This window comes from Mustela putorius, unplaced genomic scaffold (assembly GCF_011764305.1).
Source record: "Mustela putorius furo isolate JIRA1106 unplaced genomic scaffold, ASM1176430v1.1 tig00003909_pilon_pilon_pilon, whole genome shotgun sequence".
NCBI lineage: Eukaryota > Metazoa > Chordata > Mammalia > Carnivora > Mustelidae > Mustela > Mustela putorius.
Genome location: NW_025422057.1, coordinates 12,653,622 through 12,662,544, shown reverse-complemented (window position 1 = coordinate 12,662,544; position 8,923 = coordinate 12,653,622). Strand labels below are relative to the sequence as shown.

The following is an 8,923-nucleotide window of genomic DNA, read 5'->3' as shown; positions in this document are numbered from 1 at the left end:
CAGTATTTTTCAAAATAGCACAACTTCCCCCATGTTAGGCTTACCTTGAAGATGGCATTATATGTGAAGCCCTGAATTTTGTTGTAAACGGATTAGTTGACTCATAATCAAAATAGTCCTGACGATTTTCACTAAATGCGTTAGGTGATTTCAAGTCACAAGGGCTATCAGATCCCCCATTGCTAAGTTTATCGGATCTTCGGCTATCTTTTTTTCCAGTCACTCTCTCAAATAGGCTAACTTTCTCCCTTTTCTCTCTTTTATTTTCTTTTCTTACTTCAACTGATTTTGAAAATAAATTCATGCCGCTGTCCCATGATTCACTGCTTTCTTCAAATGGATTTTTCTTCCTTGGCAGTGTTGCAAATTTTTGGGGTAATGAAGCAGTCACATTTGTAAATGGGTCATTTTGTCTTCCGAAAGACGATTCACCTTCATCCACACTGCTGTCAGGTTGGTTCATTTTAGAAGTATCAAAGCTTAATGTTCTTCTGTGTGGAGATTTGAGACTTCCTGCAAAACAATTTTGTAGTTAGTACATAATCAGTGACACATTACATCACACTAGTTGACACATTCTGTGTGCACACTGCTGCTTTTAGAATGAGAGCAATTAGCTATTTAAAGATATTAACCTTTAAAATAATCAAGGAAAACAATCTTAAAATGGTGAAGCATAGCAGTCTCAAGTAGGTAGGCTAATAATAATTAGCATATTGCTAGACAATCAGGAATTGACTCAGCTCAGAAAAAAACAATCACATACACAAACTATAATGTCAAAACTAGAGGTTCTGAGGGGCACAATGGTGCTATAAATTCCCAAAGACTTTTTTCATCATTAGCATTAAACATACTTTGCTACTTCTGAACATACAATATTTTTTTATAGGAACTTTCTGATTAAATGGAATATTTATTTATGCTTCAGGCTTTCAAGACCAAAGAAACAGCAGTCAAAAAAAGACGCCAGGACATGAAAAGCAACTGGGACTCATTTTTGTTATCATTTAATAATATAAACACAACAGTGAATTATATTCACCATTATTTGTCACCAGACAAATTCTGCCTTTAATAAACTTACCAATTTTGAGCGTACTTGACACCCAATAAAGGGCTGACAACTAAGAAACTACGAAGAAATTGCAATTTTCATTTTCTAACTTCATAAGTTTGACTTTAAAACTTAAAATGGTAGTTCGGATTACTAAGGATACAATTAGATAGTGTTACTTACCACTTTCTGGAACCGCTCCAAAGGCATCTATCTGCCGTCCGAGAAGATGCGTCTGACCAATGGTGCCGGACTTGAGTTTCTCAGAAGATATGTGTGTCCCAGTTAAATCAGACATTGAATGTGCTGAAGAGAGTCGCTGAGGACCCAAAAGGAAAGGCTTTTTTGGTTTGGATTTCATCTGTATTTCACCACTTGAAAATTCAGTACTGGCATCGGGTATGTGAGAACTTGGAATGATTGCAGAAGACGTATCCGAAAATGTTCCATCATTTTTTCTACCTTTCATCTTATCTTTTAATTTTGCAAAAGGAGATCTTGTTTTGTCCTTCATTGATAAGTCAAACATACTTGCTGTCATATTGTTCCTCATGAATTGAATATTGACTTTGATCTCACCCCTGTTTTTGGCTCTTTTTCCTTGTTTGGATTCTAATCTAAACCACCTTAAAGAGAAGGAAAAAAAAAACTGGGTTGTAACACGTAAGGAAGAAAGGATATAAGCTTGGTATATACAAAGAGCTTTTTAGGTTAAGCTATTCCACATCAAGGCAAACTAAGCAGGAGAGCTATTATGTATCCATCTGACATAAGTACTGCTAGTGGCCTAAGAACATTTGTTCATGTTAAAAGACACTGAAGTAAAGGCCAGGAAAGAATTCATCAACACACTACTCCCGAACATCATACAATAATGACCACATTTTTAATAATTAAATATTTAGCCCGTTTTTCTTCTTGTAAAATCTATTGAAAGAATCTTGTTAACATCGAAGACCACTGCATTATGGTTTGCTAACTGTGAAAATTACATAAGATGTAATTTAGATTCATATAAAGTGGGTCAAAGCCTTCTCCTGAATAAAATATGAAAAATGAGTAAAATGTAGGAAGTGACAAATAGTCACAAATCCTGTGAAGTTTTTGAAAAAGCAAGCTTAAATGCTTCCTGTTAGAATCTATTTGCTTCACTTACTATTGCTACTGTAACAGCACCAAAGAAAAATAATTTTAATTGGAGCCAAATCTTGTGCTTTCATTCAGTTCGCTGAATCGCACTGCCCATTGTCAATGATATTACAATAGTCCCCCCTTATCCATGGTTTCGCTTTCCCTGGCTTCAGTTACCAGCGGTCAATTGTGTCCTGGAACTTCTGTGTCCTCAGGTCAGTAGTAGCCTAATGCTATGTCCCAAAGCCTACGTTATTCATCTCACTTTGTCTCAATACAGAGGCATTTTATCAGCTCTCATCACCCCCACGAATGGTGAGTAGAGGACAATAAGATAGAGAGACCACATCCGCATTATTTTTATTACAGTATGTAACTGCTCTATTGTACTACCTATCTCTTGTTGTGCCTAAGTTATAAATTAAACTTTATTATAGGTATGTACATACAGGGAAAAACTCACTATATCTAGGATTGGGTGCTAGCTACGGCTTCTACCCCCATGGGGGTCTTGGGACGTATCCCTGTGGGTATAAGGGGGCTACTATATAAGCCAAATTTATTTTTGGTTTTGTTCATAGTATTGTTATCCATGAGAAAGCCTCTGGTGGGGTCAGTGATACAAGTGGTTAATCCACAGGGAAACAGCAAAAAAAAAAAAAAAAAAAAGACAAAATCAAGCCTAGGAAAGAGTTTCTACAGTGTTTTCACATTACTTAACAATGAAGCATAACTTGCAGACAGGTTATTACTTAAATACGGTTCTAAGAGAGTATAACAAATTTTCTTAGCTACAAAGGAACTCTGATCTAATTTTACATTAGTACTTTCTCTCCTTGTTACCAGGAAGATATCCAGAAGCTTATGTTTACTATCCATCAGGTGGAAGATTAGTTCATGAATCTTTCCAGGCAGGAGGGAAAATTGGCACACAACATCCATACCACTTCCATCTCGGCAAGTAACACACAAGAGAAATATTTTCCTCATTAATTTGAAGCAATTCAGTCAATTAAGATCTAGGTGCATCAAAACAAGCAGTTTTTTAAAAATAAAATATTTTCTTGTAGGAAGCATTATCCCAAGACCCCAAGTTGAGACCCCCCCTTGAAGCAAACAGTGAAGTCTGAAGACACAGGACTAGAAATGAGAAATGACAGAAATAAACTCTGTGGAGTAGAGAACCTTGAACAAGATACATTTAGCACTTGAAAAGCAAGGTTATAGCCCCAGTTATTAATTCCCAGTTCTGGGAAATAAAGCCATTTTCAATGGGAAAGAAATGCTTCTGATGGATGGTACGTGGGTAATACTCTGAAACATCTAGGCTTTACACAAACTAATGACTACACTGTGGAAGAAGTGTGCCAAAAACAAAAAACCCAAGCATGTCCTCTTCCATGTATATAACAAATCAAAGCAAATCTGAAAAAAAAAATAAACCAAAAACCCAATAGATGGAAGGAGGAATAATCAAAACTCACTGAATTTCAGAAATAAGACCAAATCAATCATCTACTTTTTAACATCCATTTTTCATAGATGAGGGACTTGAGGCACAAAGGCGAAGTAACATCCCAATGTCAGATTAAAATCAGTAAGGAAAATTTCCAAGTTGATGAATAACATCTGCATGAAAATAGAAGTTCTTTACTAGTTGATGAACCACATATGTCAATAAGGTTAAAGGCAGGGCTGGCCATGTGTTACAGGGCTCTGTGTTCAATCAGGAGGCAGTGACAACCAAGGAGGAAGGCAATGCAGGTTTTCTACTGCCAAAGGGTAAGCTCACTGAAGGCAGTCTGCCTTGCGCTCCATAAATATTTATTGAATATTTTTTGCTAAAACTATACTCTTAACACAACCAGGCTACAACTCTGTGTGTGTGTTGTGTCATTTTGTTTTACGGTAGGGAACACAACTCAAGTACGCTTTAAAGAATCAAGCAAGTCAGTGTTGGAATACAAACTTGAAATACAGTGCCTTCTCCACCCTCCCCCCACTTCAAGACAAAAACAAAACAAAACCAAAGAAACCTGCGAAGAATTTTAACAAATATATAAAACTTAAAATTTAGGCATGACAAACTACTTTAGCTGCTTTGTTTTGAAAGTGATATAATGGGGAAGTCTTAATGAGGCCGTCAAGAACCATTCCGGAGATAGCACTTACTTTCCCAGGCTTCAAAAAGATAGAATGAAGACACAGCATTTGGGGCTTAGTGGATTAATGCTGATTTTTTTCACCTCTGGAGTGCTGTTTTTAAACTGTATATGGCCTCTGTTCAATTTTTAGTGGGCACAGGTCCATGTTCAAAAACCACCACACATGTGGGAACTATTCCCAAGCAATTGGTGCTGTGTGGTCAGGAACGGGACAAGATTGGCAGGAAGGGTGCCAGGGGCCAGGACACAGGTGCACTGCAGAGACTCACACAAAAGTCCTAAAATCTGCATGTGTTGGAGTCATACCTAACTCTAGGAACTCTGATTGTTATTACTTTTCATGAGCATTTAAAAAAACAACAAAAAACCCAAAAACATAACATCACCCATTCCTGTTGTAAAAAAAAAAAAAAAATCAATAGATATTACATAACAGCATGAACGATTTTACCATTCTATTATTAAACATTGTATTATTTCCTTAAATCTCATGCCAGAACCAACCCAGACACTCGTAAAAGTGGGAGATACAGAAGTTCTCTTTCCATGCCCCATTCAAAATGTTCTGGCTCAGGCCCTTCCCCTTGCCTTAAAAGAAAAAAAAAAAAAAAGAAAAAGAAAGAAAGAAAGGTATTTAATTTCAAATTATAAAAATAAGTAAAGTAATAGTTTTAGCCATCACACTTCTTTGCCTATCATGACACAATTGGAAAACAAGCTGTAAATACTTGTCTTCAGTGTCAAAGAGTATAAAGTGTCACACCCAGCAGTTTCATGGGACTTCTAAATCAGCTGGTAGCCTTCATCACTCATACCAGTTTTCTAAAAAGCACTTGGGGATATGCCGACAAGGCTCAGCACTGTGCAGAATATTAAATATCTTTCTTGCAATACACCGGTGGCTCAAGTTCATCTTGTACTGTGCCACATGCACAGCTGTGCTGGAAAAGAAAGCTATTAAATATATTAAAAAACTAGAAATATTACCAATAAAGACATCTCATCAAATATGTGGTCCTCATTTATCCACAACGAAAATGGGATTTGGTAACATCTGAAAATCACTTTGCATGCAATAACATCAGCATTTTCCCCCTGAAAGTTCTAATCAATTTTATATAGTAGCCAAAAGAGATTTTCTTTAGGGAAACCACAACAGGAGAATTGCTTACGGCCAAATATACTGTTATTCGGATGCTGCCAAAGATAAGGAGTAAAACAAGACGGAATTTTAAAAGCTCATTTCATCCTCTGAATCTCTGGATTCACAGTTGGGCCTACTTTCACTCAGAAAATTTAGATTTTAGAGAAGGCCTGTAATAAGTCATTAACATAAAAAGTATCAAAAAGCGCAGATAAAACTTGCAGTCACAATATACTTAAAGTTTACATTCAAAACACTTGAAATATTAGAGAGTAAGTGTCATCCAAAATTGGTGACTTGAAGCAAATTATTTAGTGATTATCCACTTTTCAGTTTCAACTTGATGGAAAACCCCTCAGAGGAAACAATCCCATTTTGGAGGTAACAAACAGTTATCAAAAATCATTGGAATACATTTAACTTCACATTTTTTGAAACTTTTCTCTCCTTTTTCTTAAAATATTGTTATCTCCTAATTAAATATTTACCGTTTTTCCTCCTGCATTCCTAGTACTTATCTCTCTACCCTTTTACCCTTCATGTATAAACTTTACATGAAGTCCTGATTTTTTAAAAAATCTACTAAAAACTCTAATCAAAGGAAGGCGTACAGAAAATATTAAGTGACACTTGTTTTAAAATATAAGAAATTAACATGAACTTCAAGAAAGTTACCATTATCAAAAGTTTTTAAAAGCCAAATAAACTTCAATTATGATTAAAACACCAAAGCTGCTTTGGAAACTTCTTGTCCTCTTATAAATTCAACCTGTATTTTTCTCTCATTAATTCCGATAATCTTAAGGTTCTCTCAGATCAGAATAATTATAGGTTTAAGGAAGGGTGAGTAAACCAATCTCTAAAAACATATTATTTTTCAACTTAAGACATAATATCTAAGTGCTAATTTATATTATCCTTTTTTAAATGAGAATATATCTATCCTAAGCTTTAAAGTCGTAGGTTAAAGGTCATGTTTGCAGTGAAGATGTCATTAAAATCACTTCATCACAAGAATTGAATCACTGTCTCCAATCTGAAAGCACTGAACATAGTCTAAACACGCCGGATCTACAAAACTAATTATGAATATACTAACTCCAATATGTTGTAAATTCACAGAAAAATGTTATCCAAGGTTAAGATTGTACACATTTTAAAATTTTTCTTTTAACAGCATTAGACTCCATCGAGATGTACTGACCCCGAAAGATGGTTAAGCTAAAATAAAGGCCAACTTGTGTTTATAGAGCTGCAATGAAATACTGAGCTCTAAATTTGGTAATTTACCTTTTGACAGCTTCAGAGTTCAATATGAGACCTTACACTGGTAGATTTAATTTTCTGATGTTACATTTCCGGGAAAATTGTGATGTTTAATGATCACAACAATTTGAACACATGTTAAGTTTGGGTTGATCAACAATGTGATCCAGTCCTCTTGTAAGTATGAAACAATGTCAGTTTACTTAAAATTCAGTGCAAGATATTCAATTATTTAAGATGTTTACCTTAAACAAAAATAAGAGAGTAACGGATCATTAACGCCTTCATTTAAAAAATATTTCTTCACAAGGGCTATTTTCACTTCAGATTCGTGCAGATAGGGTGCTTAAAACTAGGTCATATTTCAATGCAAAAACCAATGTCCAAGCTATACAAATAATTTCCAAGAACACAATATCCATAAATAAGATAGAGTTAATCTCCCCCAATTCAAAATAAATTACATAACTTACTCTGTTTTCCTTCTTTGTTTGTCCTCAAAGATGTCATTGAGATTGATTGCCACCTGCCCTAAAAACTTATCCAGACCCACCAGGGACCTGTGCATAACTATGAGGAAAAGAATGTATTTCTCTGGATTCCCCTGCATTAGCAATCCAGGTAGCTCAAAAGAGGCCTCCTCCTTCCACACTGGCTCAAGGGTTTTCTCAGCTACAGAGGTGGAGTACTTTTCCTTGCCCAGCTGAATTATAGTGTATGTGTCATTGGTGCCACTTTTGCCTTTTGGCTTAAGATCTTTGGCTTGGAGCACTGTGACCTGCACGTGGGTAGGAAACCACTTTTGGGCTTGCTCGGACAGCATCATTCTGTCCTTTTTCTCTGCACGGAGTTCTCAAGCACAGGCAGTGCCCCTCCCGGAGGGAGAGCCTAATTCCTTAATCACTGCATCCTAAGGGCACTTAAGGGCGACAGGCAAACTCACAGCTGCCCAACTTCCCCAGGGTTCACTGTCAAGCGCCTCGCTGGGGCAGCCCGGGGGCACGGCTGTCCTGGGGGTGCCCTCTCCGCTGCAGAAGCCCAGGGGCCCAGCATCCCCCGGCCACGCCGCCCAGGCCTCCGCGCGGACCCCCGCGCCTGGCGTCCGCACCTTCACGCGCCGCCGGCCGCGGGCACGGACCCTGGGCGGCGGCGGGCGGCTCCTGGGCCTGCGGGCAGGTGAGGCCTGGCCGCCAGAGCCCCGCGGAGGGCTGCGCGGGAGGGAGGGCGCCCCCCGCCCCGCCGCCTAGAGCTCTCCCGCCCAAACCCGCAGCCCCCCGGCCCCAAGCCTGTCTCCTCGCGGCCGGGCCGCCCCGCCTCCTCCGCGCCTCCCGCCCGCCGGCGCCTGTCGGCGGGCCCGGCCCGGCTCCTCCTTCCGACCCCGGTAATACGAACCGCCGCCGCCTCGCGCGGCCTGGCTCCCTCTCGCAAACCTCTCCCTCTCCCTCCTCCTCCTCCTCCCCCTCCTCCTCCCCCTCGCCTCGGCTCCTCCTCTCGGGCGGGGGCGGGGTGGGTCGCCTGGCCCTGGAGCGGGACGGGGGGCAGGGGACACGGCCGCCCCAGCGCCGGCGGGCCGCGGGCTGCAGGGCGGCGGGCACGGGGCTCGGCCTCGCCGGCCGGTTGCTCCTAACACCCGGCGGGCGGCGGCGGCGGCGGCACTTCCGGGTTGGCCGTCTCCATGTTGATCTCGGGAACGCGACGGGGCGGGGCCGGGCGGGGCCGCAGGGTCAGGGGTCAGCGCCTCCCTGGTTGCCGTGACGACCGGGGGGCGCGCTGCGCGAGCTCCCCTCCCGCGGCTGGGTGCCCCTCCTAGGTTTCCCGGGCGCTGCTGGGCCCTGGCACGGCGCTGGGTCCCCGGGGACGTGGGGCCTGCACAGGCCAGCCGGGGGGCTCAGGGGGAGCGGCGGAGTGCTCCTGAGTGGAGGCAAGCAAGGCCCGGGCCTGCCGGGTCTAGGGAGAGACCCGGGTTCGGTCTTTGGAAACCAACACGGTCTGGCTGTACCCTGATGCCTGGAGCCTGGTACGGAGCGGGCGTCGGATAAATGGTGGCGGGGTGCGTCAGCCTTCTTCCCGGACCGAAAACACGCTTTTCCCCAACTCCTTACCCACTGTTCGCTAATTCGCTGGAAACACATCCCCCACCCCCAATGGAAGAAGAAAGGC

At 41.4% G+C, this 8,923-nt stretch overlaps 2 protein-coding genes across 3 annotated transcripts in view; both read right to left on the bottom strand.

The window, feature by feature from the left end:
* RAB11FIP2 (RAB11 family interacting protein 2) overlaps window positions 1–7,966 on the bottom strand; it is a 41,346-nt gene extending 33,380 nt beyond the window's left edge. Inside the window, exons 1-3 of one of the 2 annotated variants that reach the window (XM_045068465.1) lie at window positions 7,237–7,966; window positions 1,241–1,683; window positions 45–513 (exon numbers count right to left, since the gene is read on the bottom strand). In XM_045068465.1, the coding sequence (XP_044924400.1) occupies window positions 45–513; window positions 1,241–1,683; window positions 7,237–7,589 (1,265 nt within the window). In that variant the 5' untranslated portion in view covers window positions 7,590–7,966. The remainder of the gene's footprint in view (window positions 1–44; window positions 514–1,240; window positions 1,684–7,236) is intronic. The other variant, XM_004751848.2, reaches the window with a different exon arrangement.
* Window positions 7,967–7,991: 25 nt separating this feature from the next.
* LOC123388706 (translation initiation factor IF-2-like) overlaps window positions 7,992–8,923 on the bottom strand; it is a 36,719-nt gene continuing 35,787 nt past the window's right edge. Inside the window, exon 2 of the mRNA XM_045068875.1 lies at window positions 7,992–8,650. Coding sequence (XP_044924810.1) covers window positions 8,007–8,650 — 644 coding nt within the window. The 3' untranslated portion in view covers window positions 7,992–8,006. The remainder of the gene's footprint in view (window positions 8,651–8,923) is intronic.